We start from the raw sequence: 22999 nt of genomic DNA on the forward strand, positions 1-22999 counted from the left end.
ACAATTAAAACAGTTCTATAGTATCAATAGGGTAATAAAATTTCTCTCAGAATTCTTAAAATGGTAAGAACTTTTCTACATTAAAAAGAAACAACTATTTGGAAATGGGTATCTGAAATAGACATCTTCGTTTGCCGAAGCTAGGTTAGAATGCTACATTCACCTCCAGTGAATCACTAGATAATGGCCGCTGTCTGCAAATAGGAATGCCAACTGGGCTGTCTTCCTGTTCCTTTTCCAAGCAAGCTGTCTTTAACTAAGGCAGTTACTTGGGAAAGTTTAACATTGGAGAATACACGGGTCATTTTTTTGATTCTCATAAAGGGAATTAAAGTTGAAAAATAAATCCAGCCAAGTTTGTTTAACAAGTTTCTCCACTCAGATTGCTATCATTGTAGGAGCTTTATAATCTTTTTTCTCAAAGAGGGTGCTTTTTTGTTTGTTTTATTTGCTTTTTAAAAATCATTTTAAGATCATTGTAGACTACACATGGTTGTAAGAAATAATACAGAGAGGTTTCCTGTACTCTTCACTCAGTCTCCTCCAATGGTTATATCTTTCATTAGTATAGTAGAATATCACAACCAGGACATTTCATTGATACGATCCACCAACCTTAATCAGATTTCACCAGTTTTATAAGCACTCAGCAATAAAAAGGAACAACATAAATACACAAAACAACCTGGATGGATTCCAGGGGAAGGACGTTGAATGAAAAAAGCCAATCCCCAAAAGTGACATATTGTATGATAACATTTATATAACATGCTTGGAAAGACAAAATTATAGATACAGAGAACTGATTAGTGGTTGCTAGATGTTAAGAGATGGGGCATGGAAGGAGGTGGCTGAGACTATAACAGAGTAGCAGGAGGGATCCTTGCAAAGAGGGTTTTTAATAGAAAATACAGGTTGACATTCTGAGGTTATAAGTGACCATCTGAAATGGGGACACAGGAACATTTTACTACAGTCCCCTTTCAGAACAGAAAAAAAAAAAACAAAACCCTGACAAATACATGTATTTTTCTTTTTTTTTTCCTCTAAAGATGAGATTGGCATCTTGGAATATCTACTAGTTCCATACAGAACTATTGTAAAAACTTCAGATCACTAAAGAAGAATAAAAGGGGTGTAAGAACTCTTATCAATTCTAAAAATTAGAGGTCTTACTGTTTCTTTAAAAAATGCACAAAATTAACAAATCTCTTCAAGTGTGAAAATGTGAATATTCTTTAGTAATCACATATTATTGTTCCTTTTAGAGATATATTTAATCTGTTCTTAAAGTTTCCGTTGTTGCTTAATCCATAAACCAAGATAGTGCACATGTCAGCTGTTCCAGCTGTATCTAAGTTCATTCTCAACTGTCCACAGAGAATCCTGTGCTGATCTGACCTCGTTTCAGCCTCGGGACTTCACGCCCTCCTCAGGCGTTCAACCCAACCTTTACACAGGTGAGGCCAACTACAACTGGGCTTATCTGAACTTGGAGAAATTTCCCGTGTTTCTTTAGGGCAGAGACTGGTTTAGACAAGCTAAATATTTTGGCTTTGGACTGTTCACCAATTCATTGCTGCCTTAGGTCATAACACTATGCTGAAAGAAACTTTAAAAACAACTTGTATGAGAGTAGGCTTTAGAAAGCTGTTGATCAAAGGAAGTTGCTAGAAAAATGGCCCATGCCTGTTAAAAGTTGTTAGAACTTGAAGAAAAAATAACAAGCAGTATATATAATTTCACGGGAAACTGTGCTCATGATTTTAAACAGTTAGGTTGGATTATTCTGTAAGGCATGAAAACTCATCAAGAATACTTAGATTTTAGAGAATAGTACCACCAATTCTTTACAAAACAGTGAGTAAAGTATTATGGTAGCCACCCTTGGTTGAAAAAAATACAAATGTACCTGATCCTTCTAGTGGAAAAGGATCCCTTCACAGCTTGTTCTTTCATTCTTTTAATTTCTTTCTTCCCTTGCTCTCCCTTCCTTTTCCCCATTCTTCCTGTCTCCCTCTCTTTAGTTCTTCATTGCTTTCTTTTTGGGTCATTACACTAAATAAAGGTAAATTAATTTCTATAATTTAAAATAGCTATTGTACCTTCAAAAGTGGAGATTATTCTGCTTTTAGGATTAAGTCTCACAATAATTAAATTAAAAGTTTTAAATCAACGAAGGATATCAAATTGTGCTCTCTTCTCCTTTGTAAGCAACTGGAAACAGCACTGTAAAATAAATTGAAAGTCAATCTAATGGTGTTTTAATAATTAGGTTACTTATGTATTTAAAGGATTTATATGGCATAATTATTAGTACTGTACTGATTTCATATCAAGATCTTCAAAAGGATACTAAAAAGGGAGAAAGAAATTTTGCCAAATTTCATATGACTCAAATTACTGGTTTTTAAACGTTTTTAAGAGAAGAGTTAATCACAATTACTTTGTAAATTTTATTTTTTTTTTACATCTTTATTGGAGTATAATGGCTTTACAACGTTATGTTAGTTTCTTCTGTACAAAAAAGTGAATCAGCTATATGTATACATATATCCCCATATCCCCTCCCTCTTGAGACTCCCTCCTACCCTCCCTATCCCACCTCTCTAGGTCGTCACAAAGCATCGAGCTGATCTCCCTGTGCTATGCAGCAGCTTCCTACTAGCCATGCATTTTACATTTGGTAGTGTATATATGTCAGTGCTACTCTCTCACTTCGTCCCAGCTTCCCCCCTACCCCCGTGTCCTCAAGTCCGTTCTCTACATCTGTGTCTTTATTCCTGCCCTGCCACTAGGTTCACCAGTACCGTTTTTTTTAGATTCCATATATATGCGCTAGGGTACGGCATTTGTTTTTCTCTTTCTGGCTTCACTCTGTATGACAGACTCTAGGTCCATCCACCTCATTACATGTATTTATAATTTTTAAAGACTTGCTAATTATGAAAAAAGAAATTAATCCTTGGAAAAATGGAGAAGTAGTATTTTCACTAAAGCATAGAAACTCTTTCATTAACAATAAGTCTGAAATCCCCTTAAACCGAACAATAACATTCTACATGAATAAGAGAAGATGAATTGTATGCAAGGTCAATATACTAAAAAAACCGGACAGTTTTGGGTTGATTTTGGGTGGTATATTTTTATTGCAAGTGTGTGTTTCTGAAATGAGTAGTTGTGCCAGTATGTATGCATGTGTTTGTACACACATATATATTTTAAAAATTATTTTTGCTAAAATTGGAAAATATGCATTAATCTATAGTATGAATTAAAACGTCTTTACTCTCAATCTCACTTCTCTTGCTTTGTTAATTGCATTATTATAGACTCTCAATCACCAAATTACAAAGCCTCGACCGCTTTCTCTGATTATTACTGAACATGCTATATCTGTTAAGTCTGGTTGACTTTACCCTCATGGTATCTTTCACACTGACGGCCCTGGTATACTTGGTATAATTCCATTGCCACTACCCAGTTAAATCCTCCATTGCCTGTTATCTGGACTTCTCAAATTTTAAGGTGCGTTCATATCACCCAAGGACTTGTTAAATGCAGATTCTATTTCAGTAGGTCTTGGGGTAAGACCTGAGACCCTGCATTTCTAAGTTCCAGGTGTTGCTGACACTGTTGATACTCAACTGCTCTTTGAGTAGCAAGGATGCAGAGTTCTAGACCTGCCCTGTCTAACACAGTAGCCACTAGCTACATGTGACTATTGAGCACTTGAGATATAGCTAAGTTGGCTGAAGAACTGAACTTTTAATTTAATTTTCTTCAGTTTGCATTTAAATTTAAAAACTTAATAAGCATAAAATATTTTTCCATTACACAAAAGTATTTTGTTTTGGTAGAATTGTATTTCACTTTTATCACTGCAGCATTTAAGATATTAGTGTTGAACTGTAGTGTTTGTGTCAGGCATTTGAGTTGTATACATAAACACATAACTGATCTGGTCACTGTTAATGAATTAATTAATTTCAAAAACTTTTTACACAACAGTATGCTTATCTGAATATTTTATACAGACAGCATGAGTTACAGTAATACTTGTGTAAATCATGATTGGTAATTAAATTGAAATACTTATTTTTATTAGAATATAGTTAAATTATTTTTGTATTTAAAAAAGTAGGTATGGAGAAGATTTTTAATTTAAAATGAAGACATATTATTGATGCAGAATAAAGTAAAGATGAATTAGCTAGTAATATAACCAGGATAGAAGACAGACTAGAGGAAAATCTGTTGCAAGTTTTATGATGAACGCAATTGCAATTTACAAAACTGTTTGTTGTGTAAAATTTTTTAAACATATGAAAAGTGAGAAATTGAGAGATTTTTGCAAATGTGTAATGAGTTTGTTAAGAAGTTTTCTCTTAACAGTCAAATAAGAACTAATGAAATTAGTCACTTGATATCAGAAGTAAATGTTCAACATTTGCTAACTTTGGCCAGCTATAAAATGGCTTGGATTTTTTTGTATAAAAGAGTAAACCATTTTTAGATCAATATAGTAATTTCAGTTATGATAGAAGATTAGAAGAAATATTTAATAAAAAATGAAAGAACTTCAATTAAGTCACAAAACAAATATCCATAGAATGCAAGGCATTTCTAACAATATCAATGACCAATTGATTCAAAATTTGAAAAACTACAAGTACCTTTCTTCAGCTTTAGATAAGCAATGGGATATAGGAGATGCTATCAAATTCATACTTCAGGCATGTATTGTCTTAAAGGACTTCCAAATTTATGGCAAAAAGTTGTCAATCTACAGCCTAAAAAAATCAGACTTATGTTGTAGATATTTTAACTTTTACATGTGTCAAACAAGCATTTCAGCTGGATAATGAAGAAAAGTTTTTGTTTTTTTTTTTATCATAATAGGTGCTCCAGCTATGTTGGATCAAAAATTCTGATTTGCTGACATTTTCAAACAAGAGACTGTTTTCTTTATTGTTTCATGCCATTGTAGGATATATTTTGAAAATTTCTGTGCTCAGTTTCCTGAAGCTGACTGTAGGAAAAACATCAGGATACAGTTGTTAACCTTGTTTAATATACATGTGCAAATTCTATGAATCTTCACTAGTTTAGAAGACAATGAATTTAAATATCCTGTGTTCTTTGCCAGGGCTCCTTGGCTGAGCTGAGGAAGAGCTTAATAAAGATTTACTGTATTTTTAATTCCAGATTAAGATTTTCTTAAAACAAAAGGAATGGTTGCTTAATAGTCAATAATCAAAGACAAAAAATGGCAGTGTGATTTAAATTTTATTATCAATATCACACTGTACACAAATGAGCTAAATTTGAAGTGCTAAGGAAAGAGAAGGCTTACTTGTGAAGCTAGACAAGTATAAGAATTTATACTGATATTGAAAATTTTTATAATATAAATCAATAATGATTTACATATTTTCTACCATAAATCAATATGTAGATTTTAATTATTGATGTTATGTAAATTAGCTCAAAAAACCTTAAAAATTTTGAAGTATGCTTAGTTGATATTGACACATTTACAGTTGCTTTCGATATATGCAGTACTCCTTTGAATTTATGATATACTTAACTTGAAAAGATGTGGCTTTGAAATGATGTGGCTTTAAAGACTAAGTCTTCTAAAAACATGAAAAAGTTTTGCCAATATGGACATAAATATTAAAAGAAAAATATTTTTGATATTCATTTTAGTTTCTGGGAAGGTTTTAACTTTATTTGGAACATTTGGGTATATGAATATAAAACTATAAATCTTGTTAAATCTAATCACAGCAGTGTTTCCAATGAAAATTTAGTGTACAAATTAAGATATGCTGTAAGTGTAAAATACCACTGGACTTCAAAAATACAGTATGAAAAAAGAATGTAAGAATATCTCATTAATGAATATTATTTCATGTTAAAATGATCATATTTCAGATATATTAGACTAAAAATATATATTTAAAAGAATTTTACGTGTTTCTTTTTACTCTTTTCAAAATGTGGCTACTAGAAAACCAACAAGGCATAGTTGGCTTCCAATATATTTCTATTGGACAGTGCAGGTCTAGACTATTATAAAAGCCTCTTAGCTGATATTCAGTTACTTCCAAACCTGCTGCTAGGTTAACTTTCTTAAAGTCTAGATAGTCTTCATTCATCCCTTCATCTATTCACCAAATATTTATTGAGTACCTAATCTATGTCAGTGATTGTTCTAAGATAAGTCAGAGAACAAATGAAAGATAGCTGCCCTCCTCATGAAGCTTACCCTCTAGTTGGTGGATATAGATGAAGGACAAAAACATAACAAGTATAAAATATATAAGAAAGCAATCAGGAATACCAAAAAACTTATCCACAGACAGTGAGAGCTGGAGCATAAGGGGGGTGATGGTGCAGGGACGTCAGAGGGGCTGGAGAACTAGTAGTGGAGTGGGGGGAAGAGTGGTAAGAAATGAGGTCATTGAGGTTAGAGGGGTGTAGGGATGGGGGATAGGACTGGCTTTTATTCTGAGTGAGATGGAAAGTTCTGGAGAGTTCTAACACGTTTTAAAAGGCTATTTCTGGCTGCTGTGTTCAGATCAGACTGTATGGGGGTGGGGCAAGGGTAAAAGCTGGGTGATCTGGTAGGAAGCTATAATTACAACACAGGCAGAAGATGATGATGGCTTAGACCAGTGATGGAAGTGATAAAAAGTGGCAGAATTCTCCAAGTTTTAAAAAGTAGGGCCAACAAGTTAGATGTAGAGTGTGAAGGAAAGACAGGGGTCAGATTATAGGTGGAACAAGTTGATCTTTCTTCTCCTCTTGTCAAGTATCTTCACTGGCAATCCACTGTCTCAAATCTTAGATTGGTATTCAGGTGTCTATATGCTTTGGCCCCAACACAACACCTCCCCACAGCCCCCAAATGTTATTTCCTAATGCTTTCATCTGTCCATGTTTCCCTTATGTTCCTAGGCTTTTAATAATGAAAAAATAAAAGAATACAAATCAAAACTATTATTTTTTAGGAACTTACTATATTACTGATAGTTTTAGGCTCTTAAACTCGAAAGAACTAGGAACAAATTATAAGACAGACATTATCACATTTTTAGATAAAACATATCAACAATAGTAAAATTAGCATACAAAAGAGGGCGCATTTTGACTCTCAAGGTAAGACTTTCCCTTTCATACCACGATTTTCATGCTGCACCCTCTGCCTGGAATGCTATCCCCTTTCCATGTCTGGTCCACCTTTTCTTTAATAAAAGTCTCCTTATTCTGTCAGCCAGAATTAGGTTTTCTTCCTCTAAATCAAATCGTTGAAACAAATCATTTCCACCTCTTTCTCCACACCTAATATTCCTTCTTCTATTATTAATAATAATGACCATAATAGTTAACGTTTGTTGAGTGCTTACTTCATGCTATATACATTTATACTATCATATTACCTTACTTTACTAAGTGTGCTTGATATTCTAAAGCTTTTAAGTTCCAAGCATTTAGGAGAAAATAAAATTTTAAGTAAATGTAGAAAAAACCCTACCCCTTAATTTATTCTACATGTAAAAATTAACAAAGAAGATTTATAAATGTCCACTTTGAGCATTCAAAGAAACACTAAAGTGTAAATCGGCCTGGCCATATAAACTGATGCAAGTATTGAAGATACAGAACTAAAAAGGCATATCAATCAAAGTACAAAAAAACTTAATAAAATGGGGGTCTAAAAACTGGACAAAAAATAGAGGACTTTTAAACACTTTTAATTTGGAAAAAATTTCAAATTTACATAAGGGATACAAGAATAGGAATAGTACAAAGAACATCTTTATATCCTTGGCCTTTACCTAACTCACAGATTCACCCTTTTGCCAACATGTCCATGAGGGAGAAATACAGTATTCTTGTAAACACTAATAGTTCAAGGTTGTTGTTACCGAGATTTTGCATGTTCTCAATCTCTCACTTATATACATATGTACACACATATGTATACATATACATATTTATATACACATATGTCTATAAATATATATACACATATACACACACAATTTTTTCGAACCATCTGAGGGTGAGTTACATTACACTCATCATGGTTCTTTACCCCTACAAACGTCAGTATTTCCTAAGTATAAGGCTATCTCTTATACAACCATAGTACAGCTATCAAATTTAAGAAATTTAACATTGAACCAATACTTTTATCTAATCTACCATCTGTATTCCAATTTTGTTAATTGACCCAATAATATCCTTTATAGCATTTTCCCCATTCCAGTGCAGGATCCAGGGTAGGATTAGCTTTTTATTTAGTTTTCATGTCTCTTTACCCTCTTTTAATCTGGGACCTTCCCTCCCTCTCTCCTTCCTCCCTCCCTCATCCTTTCTCTCTTTCTTTCTTCCTGTCTGTCTCTCTCTCTCCCCCGTCCGTCCCTCTCTTTCTTTTGTCCCTCCCCTCCTCCCCTCCTCCCTCCCTTCCTTCCTTCCTCCCTCCCTCCCTTCCTCCCTCCTTCCCTTCCTTTTCATTCCTTTGTTTCTTTATGTCATTGACAGCTCTGAAGAATATAACCCACACCCACACCCCCAACACACACACACCTTTAAAAAAAATAAAGCTGTCCCTCATTTGGGGTTTGTCTGATGCTTCCTCATGGCCAGATTCAGGTTTATACATTCTTAACCATAATGCTACATAACTGATGTTGTGTCCTTTTCAAGGTATCACATTTGAAGTCACACATGCCCACCTGTTCTTCACTGGTGATATCCATTTTTAGCACCAGTCTAGGAGTTGTCTGATTTCACTACTGTATAATTACTATTTTCCCCTTGCAATTAATAAGCAGTTTATAAAAAGCCACTTCAAAACCATGTAAATATGTAAATGTTCTGCTCTTCATTAAAAAAATGCCCCCCTAGATTTAGCATTTTATGATTTGAGTCTGATCCAGCCATTACTGAAACAGATGCAAAATGCTGACTTCCCAAATCTGGCAGCTTCTCTGATAACTGTAGTTATCAGTCAGCACTCAACAGTCTATAATGAGCAAGAGCCCTCAGTTCTCCCCATTAATTAATTCATCTCTTTACTATGGCATAGACTCATGAATCACAAGTTTTTCAGTGGTTCATTACCGTATTTAATTATTTTGGCGCTCAAGTACTTCCAGATTGGCCAGTGGGAGGCCCTTCAAGATGGTTCCTTGTGATATGATCCCATCATTTTGGGCATTTCCTTATTTTCTAGCATAAGATGTTTCAGGCTCATTTTGTACTTACCCACCCCCGGCCCTGAAATCAGTCATTTCTCCCAGAAGCCTGGATTCCTATTAGTGGGAAATGGGCACTTAGATATGCTATATGCTCACTGCTATTGGGGTGTCTGTTTCTTGGCTGTTTCAGCTCTCAGAGCTAGGATTATATATATATATATATATATATATATATATATATATATACGCACACATACACACACAGGTGTGTGTATACATACATATATATATGGGCACATATTATTCATATTCATATACATACATATATATTTTAGAAATGATGCATTCACAATGATACCTCCAATTCTAGTACATCCACAGGATTCTTTCTTGACTTCCTTCATTCTGCTTTGAATGTCTTTGCTTTTTCATTGAGATTCTGGCTCTCAACAACAATCAACACATTTACTGAGACCTATATTACGTCTTAAAATTGTTTCAGAATGGCTTTGGCCACACCTCTAAAATAACAAGACAACAAAACATACTCTAAAAGTTTTGGGATTTGTTTGCAATTCTTTTCTAATTCAACCCAACCTGTCAAACACTGAACATAAAGACTGTGTTCATAAGTTACTGAAATTGATTCTTTCTTTTGTTTTCCTTTGGTATATTTATGGTATTCATTTGACATGCAAATGAATTAATTTATTTCACTTTGCTTGTAGTTTTAAGCTTATTTTCCCTTTCCTATCTTTTCTGATTTCTTTATATATTTTTAAAAGGTGTAGAATATTAACAAGTCCCCCAAAGTAAAAATTACATTAAAAGGTATTCTCAGAGAGGTGTCACTCCCTCCTGCATCTTGTCCACTCTGTGCCCACCTGTGTTGTAGATAACCAATTTCATTGCTGCATAGTTTATCCTTCCTTTGGTTTCTTTTGTAAAGATAAATAGATACACATGATAATTTCTCTTGTTTATAAATGATAATACTATATACACTCTTTCATCCTTTGCTCTTTTTTATTTGAAAGTATCTCTTGGAAATCACTTTGTACTGCTGAGGAGAGATCTTCTTTCTCTCTCCTGCAGCGGCATAGAGCTCCATTGCACGTATGGACCATTCAATCACCTATGCTTAGGAGATTAAGGTAGTTTACAATATTTCCTAATTACAAATAATAGCACAATAAATACTGTGCACATGTATTTTAATATTATTAAAGGTATATCTTCAGGGCAAATTCCTAGAAGTGAGGTTGCCAGGTTGAAGGGTAAATGCATCAATAGATTTGTTAGAAATGCCAAATTCTCCTTCATAGCTGCACGCCATTTTGCATTACCACCAGCAATGTATGAGGATGCCTGTTTTGAAACAGCCTCACCAACAGCGCACCGTCAAGCTTCTGAATTTTTGCTAATCTGATGGATGAAAAGTTGTACTGGCATATCTAAAAAAAATAGCTTTGCTGAGGTAGAATTTATATATACAATAGTAAAATTTACTAATTTTAGGTATGTGGTTTGATAACTTTGCTTAACCCAATGTCACAAAAGTTTCTTCTGGAATTTAAGTTTTAGTTCTTACGTTTAGATCTGTAATCCATTCAGAGTTAGTTTTTGAATATGAAATGAGGTAGTGGCTGAGATTCAATTGTTCTCACACTAATATTCCCTTGTTCCAGCACCATGTATTGTAATGAGCAGCTTTTCCTCATTGAATTGTCTGTGAATGTTTTCAAATACCAAGTGACCCCAAGTGAGGGTCAATTTCCACCGGTATCAGATTGCTGTTAGCTCCAGGCTTAAAACACTCGGAACATGAAATTTAGTTCACATAGTTCCCCTCTTCCCAGAGGAGCAGCTTCTCTGTGTTCACGTTCCAGTTCCTTTGGTTGTTGCTTAGTGTGTAATGTCCAGGTTTTAGAGTTGTTTTCTCTTGCAAAATGTCCTCTGCAAGTGTCTTGCTCAGTACTAGAAGCTGGAAGTCCTGTCTCAATGTAGATTTAATTGGTATTTCTCTTATTATGAGAAAGACTGAATATCTTTTCATGTTTCATATGACCTTTTTATAACTTTTTTGGTGAGTGGTCTGTTCATGTCTTTTACCCATTTTTCTATATAATTTTTGGTTTCATCTAAACTGTTAAAACTTCTGCTTATAATTTGTGTATATGGATGCAATTGAATTTTGCATATTAATTTTAATTTTTTAAAAAATTATTTATTTATTTATTTATTTGGCTGCGTTGGGTCTTCGTGGCTGCGTGCGGGCTTTCTCTAGTTGTGGCAAGCGGGTGCTACTCTTCATTGTGGTGCGTGGGTGTCTCATTTCAGTGGCTTCTCTTGTTGCGGAGCGTGGGCTCTAGGCGCAGGCTTCAGTAGTTGTGGCACACGGGCTCAGTAGTTGTGGCTCGTGGGCTCTAGAGCACAGGCTCAGTAGTTGCTGCACACGGGCTTAGTTGCTCTGCAACATGTGGGATCTTCCCGGACCAGGGCTCGAACCCGTGTCCCCTGCATTGGCGGGCGGATTCTTAACCACTGCCCACCAGAGAAGTCCCTTGCATATTAATTTTATATCTTGCTGGCTTGTGGATTTTTCCAATGAGTTAGTTTTATCATTGATTCTCTAGAGTTTTCTGGATTACTATTATGTTATCTGCAAACAGAGATAGCTTTATTTTTTTCTTTTCCAATTCGTATGTCCCTAGTTGTCTTTCTAGTCTAACTGCATTTTCTTTTTTTGTGCTACTTTTATCAGGTTTAGGCATCAAAGGTTATACTTGCTCCCAGAAAAGAATTTGGAAATTTTCTTTCTTTCTTTTCTTTTTTCTTTTTAATACTCTGAAGCCATCTATGGGGGATTGATTGCCAGAGGTTTGGTTAGATTCCCCTGTGAAACTATTTGGCCTGGTCCTTTTCTATAGGGTGGCTTCTTGGTAACTTTATTTCTTCTATGGAAATTGGTATATTAAACTTTCTATCTCTATTGAGGTCAGTTTTGGTAAATGATATTTTCCTAAAACATTTTAATAGGTGAGTTAATCCCAGTTATGTTAATTAAGATGACTATTATGTTCAGTCTCAATTTTGTCATACTGTCTTTTGTTGAAATTATTGTGTATATTTACTGCATTTCTTCATTCATGTGTCCCTTTTACTTTTTAAAAAAGATTCCTTTTGGTAATTAGGAAGATGTGTATTTTCATTCTACAGGTTACATCTGTATAATTACTTTTTATAGTGCCTGAGATTCCCTCAATCTTTACCTCATCTTTTTAATATTTGGTGTTAGTTTTAAATAATATTCAGTGACTATTATACTTTACTCATACAACAGAATGATCTTATGCTATTTTCCCTTCTCCTCTCGTTAAAAATAAAATTGCATCTTTGATTTTTGTCAGACATGTAATGTTTACACATTATTCTTTTACCCGTGAACTCACTCTCATTTTAGTCTCAGCTACACAATAAGAGATAGGAAATGCTCACTGTTTGGAAATTCTTGTCAAAGTTATCCCAGGCATGTTTTGGCTGGGTGAAACTCACCTCTCCCAGATTCCTCAGGAATACTACATGTGTACATTTTGCTCTGAATACTGGCACATTTTAAACTGTTTTTCTATGGCCTTGATATCTGGGAGTCAACTTGGTGGTATACAGTATTCTTGGTTTACACATTCTTTCCTTTAGTTTCATGAAAATATTGCTCCACTAATGCCTTACTTTGTATGTTGTGTCAAGAAGACTGATGCTGGTCTAATTCTATTGCCTTTGTAAGTTATTTGACCTTTTCATTTGAAGGCACTTTGCATATTTTTTCTCTATCTTTAAAGTCTACTAGTTTTACTAGGATATGCCTTACAATTGACCTTTCCAGGCCAAATTTCCCCACTACCCATTAACAGTGTCAGGTCATCTTTTATTTCTGAAAAGTTTTATTGGATTATAGTTCTAAATATTAGTGCTGTTCAGGTGTTTTGATTTACTTCTTTAAGAAAATCTTTTACTTCTTTATTTCATTCTTATTTTTCTGGTTTTCTTCAATGCCTTTTCATTTGATTATATTCTTCCTTGGGAAACCTGTAATTTAGTTTTCATTTCTGGTATCACTTTGTCTTTTTCTTCTCTTTCTTTCCTAAGTTTTATCAAGTCTCATTTCATTTATTCCTGTTTTTTGTCATTTTCTAAGTCAGTTTTAAATTTCTGATTTGAGGGTTTTTTTCTTAATGCCAAATGCTTGTTTGAGGATATTAAATTGAGTTTGCAGTGATGTGTTACAGTTTTTGTCAGCTTTGTGGTTGAATTGTTTTGGAGTTTTCATTAGGAGGAAAGCTTTAATTCATATTGTCTGATTTTTACAGTTGTCTTGTAATCACAGGGACAGATTTTTTTTCCAATTCCTTTTTCTTTCATAGAAAGAGTTCTTAGTTCAACAGCACCCTCTTCTGTGCAATTTCTTTTATGGATCATGTTGTTGACGGTCATAGTGGAGGGTAGATAGAGGAGGTTTGGTATGTCTTGTTTCTCTTTCATTTCTGCAAGATCCTTAATTTTCCCCTCTTATTTCCTTGTTTCTCTTTATTTCCTAATCTCCAAGGGATACCACCCCTTCTCTATTTGATTCTTCCCCAGAAGCAATGATTCTCGAAGGCTGCCACTTCTGGTTGCACACACTTTCTCAAGTCCTGAGAACCACAAAAACCTGGCCTCTGTTCAGTATTTTGGCATTAATAGTTGCATTTTTCTCTTTCTGGGGGTGATTTTATTTGTAGTATTTCATCTAATTGCTCTGTTTCTCCTTATTCTTTTTCAGAGTTTTTAAGCCTTATCTCCTCTGCTCTTTGTACCCCAGGTTTCAGTGGCAGGCAAGCTGCAAGAATTTGTTGGAATTTTTAAACTCTATTTGTATGTAGTTTGAAGGTTGTGGTGTTCCCTGTCCAATAGCCATATTTAAGGTATGGGTCCTGGGAATTCCCTGGCAGTCCAGTGGTTAGGACTCGGTGCTTTCACTACCATAGGCCTGGGTTCAATCCCTGGTTGGGGAACTAATATCCTGGAAGCCAAGTGGCGCAGCCAAAAAAAACTCCAAACAAACAAACAAAAGAAACTGGTATGGGTCTTGTATGGTTTTATTTTGCTCTGTAAATTTTATGTTTTCTGGGAGCATAACGTTGGGGAGATTCAAAATCAGGTGATTGCCACTGATCTATAACAATGGTCTCTTAACTTCCTACTCTTATTAATATTTTATTTGTTTGTTACTTGTATCTCTATTTCATGATGTTCTTGTATTTTTTTGCTGTAAGTTACTTAAAATTCTCTGAAGAATGATGCAGAGTGAAAATTTTTTTTTGAATTAATTAATTTATTTATTTTTGGCTGCATTGGGTCTTCATTGCTGCACACAGGCGTTCTCTAGTTGCAGCGAGCGGGGGCTACTCTTTATTGCGGTGCATGGGCTTCTCATTGCAGTGGCTTCTCTTGTGCAGAATGGGCTCTAGGCACGCAGGTTTCAGTAGTTGTGGCACACGGGCTCAGTAGTTGTGGCTTGCAGGCTCTAGAGCACAGGCTCAGTAGTTGTGGCACACGGGCTTAGTTGCTCCATGGCATGTGGGATCTTCCCGACCAGGGATCAAACCTGTGTACCCTGCATTGGCAGGCGGATTCTTAACCACTGTGCCACCAGGGAAATCCCAAATTTTTACTTTTAATTATTAAAAAATAAAATTAAAAAATGCTCTGCTTTGGAGGTTTTTGTTTTTTGCTTGCTTTGTTTTTATCTTTAATAAGATGAGTATGAGTAACAGAAGAAAAGAAAAAGGGAAAATAAAAGAGAAAGAAAAAAAGAAGAGGAAAGCAATGAGATGGGTCATTTCAGTCCATAGATATCTGGCTTTGAAAGCAATTTCCAAGAGGAGTTTTAACATTTCCTTTGGTAGCAGGAATTCAGCATGGCTACAGCCCCTGTGAGTGATTGCTTTTAAGATCTATACTATTTTATACTATACTGTTTACATCTGTAAGCTCTGGGATATTATACAGCATCAATGCTTTGTAATTATACCTCATATGTTTATGCACACATATACAAAACACATATATACAATACATACACTTACTTGTTTCACATTCTGGAGTTCTTCTGTCAATTGTTTCCTTTGCCTTTCCGATTGAAATAATTTTTCCTATATTTAAAAACCACTGAATTAATAACTTGTTATGAAGCTATCAACGGGTATGATATTTAGGGCTTTGTTTCAAAGCTTATAAATTCCCCAAACATCCAATTTCTACAGTTTGAAAATGTAGTTCCCAGGCATTTTTCTGGCTTTACACATACCATCTAAAAGTAATTAGTTATTTACAGTATAATTGTGGTGATGTAAACATATTTTCTGTTACTATAATTAGTCACTTTTTTTGGAGGGGGGTCCGGCACCATGCAGCTTGCAGGATCTTAGCTCCCTGACCAGGGACTGAACCTGGGCCACAGCAGTGAAAGCCCGGAATCCTAACCACTAGCTACCAGTGGACTCCCTGTTAGCCACTTTTTAAAACCTCAAAATCCAAGGTCTAAAATAAGTTAATCAGGATCAGAATGTATAAATATTAACTAAATGTTGGGTAATAGCTATCATTGCCAAAGAGGTTGCAAATTGAAGAGCATTATTATTACAACTTACAGTGTCTCTTACTATACTAAAGAGGACTATGAAACTGGGTTAACTATTATTTGTTAATTTAGTTTGTTTTTGGAAGATTATCCATAAAACTGAAGATACGACTGGTGTAACCAAAATATGAAATAATAGTTACTAAGGAAGAATAACATTAGGCATGTCAATCAAATATTAAAATCTTTGAACTTAAAATTCAGTCGAGCAAACATCCTAAAATGTTCAATTTTGTTAAGTATGTCATAAATAAATCTACATGTTTTTGATCAAATCAGAGATACTAAGAGTAATTTAAGAAACATTTTACTATGAACCCAAGCAGAGGAATCGCTGGAAGACTATATTAAGTAGTAAATATTCATGGCAGCATTGCAAGGTTTACAGGAAGCAATTCGCTTTCTGTTATACTTCAGCTCATTCTTGTCTAACAGATGAAATGAAAGTACATGACAATGAATATAATATAGAAATCTAATGAATCTGCCACAGACCAGAAGCCAAGAAACTGCTGGCTCCTGGGTTTTATGCAAGTCACCTTCACTTTTTGTGTCCTAGTTTTTTGCATCTGTAAATGGAAAATATATCTATTTTCATTCAGCTTTGCAAAGCAGTAGCAATGTGAACTCTGCAGAAAGGCTTTAAGTTAAATGAGGCCCATGGCACTTTTAAAAATCATTCTTGCAAAATAAAAATTAGCCATTGGTATCAAATTTCCTTGGCTTCATTTTTCTTTGTACCTCAAATGAGACATGAAGCATAGAGATGTCACAGGATAATGGGAAGTGATGAGAGACCACCTACACACTCCATGAACTTCATTTAACAACCTCTGCTATTTGTGTGAGTGCGTGTAATATCAATACCAGCAGAAAAACTCAAAAGTGCAAACATTATCTCAAATGAAATATTTATTGCTTTGTACAATCTTTTCTATAGTTAAACAAGTGGTTCTCAGCCAAAAGATAGGTTCTCAGGTAAAGGAAATTATAAAATATAGAATATATTTTACCCATGATTTTAGGTTTTGTCACAGTAGGATATGCTCAGTTACATCTCAAAAATTTTAAATGTGAATCCCGATTTACTGAATAGCTCTTCAGGAAAACTTTGTTTAAATGTTAAATTAAATTAAAATTCTAATAATTACTACTGATATTCCAATAAAAAACAGGAATATATCACTAAATTTAACAATGATAAACATTAGGGAAATAAGAAAGATCTGAGAGCCTCAGAAAATTCTGATGAACCGTAAGATTCAACGACTTATGCAGAGTAAATTATATAAAAATGCTGTCTTACCAATTAAACAACCCTGGAGATGTTTTCTAAGAGAATATGAGGAAACTACTGTCAGTATATTTTTAAAACTAAATTTATATTTTTCATCTTAACTCTTGTTACACAAAAAAATGTGGATAGTGGTTTCAAAGATGTAAAAAGAAAGATAAAATATTCCTTTCGTAGTAAAATGCTTACATTTGGCAGTAACATGAATTGGTAATATCTTTTGAAAGGGAATTTGGCAACATGTAAAATTTTATGCATCCATATTCTTTGATAAAAGCAATTCGGCTTTCAGAAATGTATTCAATTTGTACTTTTACAACTGAACAACGGTCCAAAGATACATCTACAAAGCTACTTATAATGGAATTATTTTTAATAATGGAAAACTGGAAATAGCCTAAATATCCATCAATAAGGAACTGGTTAAATAACCTAGAATAGAACCTTTTGATGATAGGAGAGACATTAAAAAGGATTAGGTAGATCTGTATATGTTAACCTGAAAAGTAACCAAAGATATAATGTTAACAAAGAGAAAGAAAGAAGGCAAGTTGTAAAAAAGTGTGTAATGTATGCAATTTTTTAAAAGTTAAAAAATATATACACATGTATTTTTAAACATATGATTGGCTACATAGAGAAAGTCTCTGAAAGGATAAACAAGATATGTTAAACAATGGCTTCCTCTAGAGGTCAGAATTTAAAAACTAAGGTAGCAGGGAAATTTCCTTCTTTCTTTTTTTTTCTTTGGTGTAAAGATTTTGCTTTAATAAAAATTAAACAAATAATAGAATTTCACTTATTTAAGAAAATAATTAAAAGTAATTTAAAAATATATCCTTTTGGTGAATTAATGGTAAATCAAGTAGTTATGTTGCTTTTCTTGAAGATTTGAAAAATATAATGGCTTTCTGTAAAACTTAGGATATAATGTAAATTTAATATTCTACTAAACATGAAATGAAGATATATAAAGAGAAGCAAAATCTTAAAGTATATTTGGGATATACTGTGTTTTTATTTCCCTTAAATTACATTGCCTTAATTCTAAATTATGTTAGCGAAACAAGATGTCCCTGAAGCATTCCCATGAACATGGGAGAAAATGTATTTTCCAATGAACATCTGAGGATCCAAAACTGTCATGTCTTGTTTTGTGGGCTTCTCATCTAATCTTTGTTGGCTCCTTATTCTTGCCACCAGCGTAAGAAAAAAAAGGGGTGAAAAGTAGCCAGATCAGAAGGGATGACTAAAAACCACTGTTTACACTGAATCTTAGATGGAGACTGTGAAATATAAATAAGTGTGTGAACTAAAAAATTAATTCTCTAAAGGTCAGCTGAAGAAATAAATATCAAATTACTTGGTATTAATATTCAATGCTAAGCTATTTGATATTAATATTCTTTAAAAAAAAAAAAAACTAAGCCCCTATACTCCAGAATTCAACAGAAGGTAATTTTCTTTCTTTTCATTTTTCTAAAGAAAATATAAGGAAGCTAAATTGGAGATTACCTTAAGTGTATTCACTTCTTCCAAGGCATCATTTCTTTCATGTTTAAGCCTTTCCATTTCATCTGTTTCTAAGGAATCACAGGGAAGAAGCTGTCAACATTAAAACATAAGAGAAAAGTTATACATTAGATACTAATTATGAGAACATAAAAATCCTTTTTGATGAGTCTTAGGCTTTTGCATTCCAATAACAAGATTCAGTTTCTTACCTTGGAGTCATTTCATTAGATAAAAGAGAATATTAAAATAATCTGGGGTAACGATTCATTTAAGCTTAACCTTATATTTTTGTTACTAATACAGAATTTAGATGATTATGAGATATACACACTCTGTTCTCATCTTTATTATTCTTATTTTAACAATATAATTTTTCCTTTAAGTCCAAATTTTAAGACTGTGTTTATAACGTATGTGTTTATATATATGTGTGTGTGTGTGTATACACACACTGTGGAATATTACTCAGCCATAAAAATGAATGAAGCAATGCCATTTGCAGCAATGTGGATGGACATAGAGAATATTATGCTTAGTGAGATAAGTCAGAAGAAAGGCAAATACTATATGATATCACTTACATGTGGAATCTAAAAAATAATACAGATGAATGTATATGTAAAACAGAAACAGACTCACAGGCATAGAAAACAAACTTGTGGTTACTGAAAGGGAGAGGGAAGGGGGGAGGGACAAATTAGGGGTATTAACAGGGATTAGGGATTAACAGATACAAAGTACTATATATAAAATAGATAAGCAACAAGGATATACTGTATAGCACAGGGAATTATACCGAGATTCTTGTAATAACCTATAACGGAATATAATCTGGAAAATACTGAATCACTATGTTGTATACCTGAAACTAACACAATACTGTAAATCAACTATACTTCAATTAAAAAGACTTTATGATTTATCAACATAAACTACTCCCTAAAGATGTCCACACCAAGTACATGGTATATAAGGCTAACAAAATGCTGGACATTATCAACCAAGATAGTTTACAGGAACCCAGTAAAGTACATTAATTGATTATGTCTATTATTGTTTTAACTAAACAAAATGTAATGTAACAGCCAAAGTGGCTTAAAAAGATTCCTGCACAGAAACTGTCTTGAAGATAATATTAATAATTCATGCACAGGTGAATAACAACAATAAAAAATAGCAGAAAGGACAATTTCTCTTACTTCTAGCTTGATCTCTGACAGTTAATTATAAGGTAAAAAAAAAACGGCAATCTTATCAGAGATAAAAACCCAAGTCTAATTATAGCCATCTTCTATGCAGAAGTTATAAAAGAGCTAAAAATAAAGTATAGAAAATATGATTTATAGGACCGAATAGAGAAAGTGATTGGTATATAAGTATGAGCTTTAAAGCAGGGCCCTTCAGATAGGAAAGGTGAATGCAGAGTAGGAAAAGATAATACAAATAGTTAATAATATCAACCATTTATTAGGAACTTTGTGCAGATACATTGCTAAGGACTGTATATATTCAGTATTAAATCCTTACTATAACTTTGTGTCTATTTTACATGAGGGAATGGGCTCAAAAGGTTAGTAAAATGCCTAAGGTTTCACAGCTAGTAAGTGGCCATTCCAAGATTCCCACAGAGATCTGACATTAGTCTGTGATTTTTACTAACTGCTCAACAAAAATTCATGGTGGTATGGATATGATAAACTCAGATTTGCTTTCCAAGTCTTAGAATAACAGAAGTAGGGGTCATTCCTCAAGTTTTTGCAGAAATATTTTTCCTAAAATTATTGGTTCCTTTTGTTCTGACACATCTGCTTTTGTGTACCTATGGCCATTGTCCATAATAACATGATCTCATATTCTTCATCTGTCTCTGTCATTCTATTTCATAAGTAGTCACAGAATTCATTCTTACAGTTTTAGATTACTTCCAAATACAATTTCAAATGTAGCAATATTTCCCAAAATGTGTTCCAAGGGATATTAATTAGATTTGTATAAAAGCATAACTGGGTGATGGTGATGGTGATAGTGGTCCTTGTAGATCAGATAAGTTAGAGAAATGCAGGATTTAGAAAAAATTAACTTTCTTTCCTGCAGGGCTTCCAGTAGCTTTGATATGCTAATAAGCATTTTGAATATCCCAAAAGGTAACATAATGACTTGTTTTCCTCAAGTTTTCCAACCACATTACACACACACACCCTCCTTTATTTTGTAGTATCTCGTGGGACTAATGTCTACCAAGCACATTCTGGGAAACACTGCTACTATACATTCAGATGGTCTTATTCTATCTTGTTATCTTAAGAAGTAAAAATAAACAATTCAAGAGTTTAAATGAGAATCTAGATAACAGAGCTATCATAATTTACTAAGATAAATTATGGATTGGGATTTTTAGGGATGTAATCATAAATTTTTGCATTTAAAATGAAGGTAAATCATGCATAAAAGAGTCCATGGTACCATTTTGGGAGGCAAAACACTAGGCGACAGTCACAGAACAAACCATGACTTAAAAAAAAAAGTTTTATAACTTTATTGCTATTTTAGGGCTAAACAGAAAAAACTGGCCATTCTGGTAATATCACAAGATATTACTTGTGAATTCTTTGAAAAGCCCCTTTGTACCCAGTGACTTTCCAAATATGCTTCAACTAAGCAAGCAGCAAATGAAATAAATAAATTGTTGCTATTTAACATCAATGATTCCAGACAGATATTTTCTAATATACCTCCAGTTCTTGGACTTTATCCTCCTTTCCTTCTTACATCCCTTTCCTGCCTGGCTCCCATGATATAATTTTCGACCCTCAGGCCCCTTGACCTCTGCGATACCTGGTACATAACATTATAAATCATTTCTACTCTGCTTTCTCACGTCTCCTATGGAGATATCAAGAGATACTTCAGAAAGTCACTGCACTGTGCTGAGCAAGTCTGACCTCAACTCTCCCTTCACTGTGCTCCATCATCAAAATTTTTAAGTTATTTGACTTGTGCCAAATATGGATAGCCACTATTGCACTGGCCACATTCCTAGCCTCAATTCATTTGAAACAGAACAAAACAACAACCTCTGTTTCAGTCTAATTTTATTGATAAACCCTTCCATTATGAACCCATCCAATTACGTCCTTTCCTTAAAATTTCTGTGTATCCCCCTTTTTCCCCTTCCATTTCCCCTGCTTACTCCTTTTACTTCTTATAATCTGGTTTATGTATCTTTCCTCCCATCCCCACATTTCAAAAATAATTACTTGTAGTGTCACCAAACAACCTGCTATTTGACAAAATAAATGCCCCTCATCAACTTTCTTAACCACTTTGCTACATATAACATTGCTCAAGCCATTTGTTCTTGAAACTTTCTCTTCCCTAGGTTTTTCATACTCCACTATCTCATCTACCCTCAGAATATTTGGGCTGTTTTGACTTAATTTCACTTCTACTCCTTACATGGGGAAAAGGGAGGTTCCCCAAAGTTTGTCCCTTTCCACTGCCTTCTCTACAAGCTCTCCCTGAGTGATAACATTCACTGCCATGCTATCATAACTATCACCATCCAGATCATTCTCAAATCCCTCTCCTGGTGTCCAGTTCCTTATTTCCAATTGCCTTTTGGTTATTTATACCTGTCAGCATCTTGAACTTACTCTTTCCAAAACACAACCCATCATCTTCTCTACCTTTCTCTTCTTACTCTCTCTTTCCAGTAAAAGTAACAACATGTCATTAATCATCCGAATAAAAACTTCAGAGTTGTCTTTAACTCATTCTCCCTTGGTTCTGACATCCAAATGCAAGCCTCATTGATGAGATACTTGTTTCAGTAAATATCTTAGATCTGTCTCGCCATTCCTTTCCATTCTCATCTTCACCATAGTTTAGCTCTTTATTATTCCGTATTTGGTAGTCTAGACTACCAACCACCATGTTAATCCCTTCCAAGATAACCAACACTACTTAAGATTACTATTTCTAAAATACCACTTTGATCATGTCACTATTCTCCTTAATGGTTCCTCACTTAACACAGGTACAAATTTCTAAGTTTAATATTTACTCTTCCTTCACTGACCTGCATGTACCCAATTATCTCATTTAAAACATAGATTACTCTCTGCTTACCAACACATTATACACATTGTTTTTCATGCTAATAAAAATGCTTATCATTCTCTGTTCACCTCTTGAGCAGATAAAATCCTATTTATCATTCAAAACTCACTCAAATGCCAACTCTGTTATGAACCTTCTCTTAATGTTCTAAGCTCTATTATTGCTATGGCCTTA

General features: G+C 34.0%; 1 protein-coding gene across 2 annotated transcripts in view; it reads right to left on the reverse strand.

The window, feature by feature from the left end:
* STXBP4 (syntaxin binding protein 4) overlaps window positions 1–22999 on the reverse strand; it is a gene marked incomplete at its 5' end in the record, with an annotated part of 159162 nt that overhangs the window by 88984 nt on the left and 47179 nt on the right. For both annotated transcript variants that reach the window (XM_079725198.1, XM_079725197.1), the window contains 2 exons: window positions 15344–15409; window positions 18707–18796. In XM_079725198.1, the coding sequence (XP_079581324.1) occupies window positions 15344–15409; window positions 18707–18796 (156 nt within the window). The remainder of the gene's footprint in view (window positions 1–15343; window positions 15410–18706; window positions 18797–22999) is intronic.

Source organism: Hyperoodon ampullatus (assembly GCF_949752795.1).
Source record: "Hyperoodon ampullatus genome assembly, chromosome: 19".
NCBI classification, from domain to species: Eukaryota; Metazoa; Chordata; class Mammalia; order Artiodactyla; family Ziphiidae; genus Hyperoodon; species Hyperoodon ampullatus.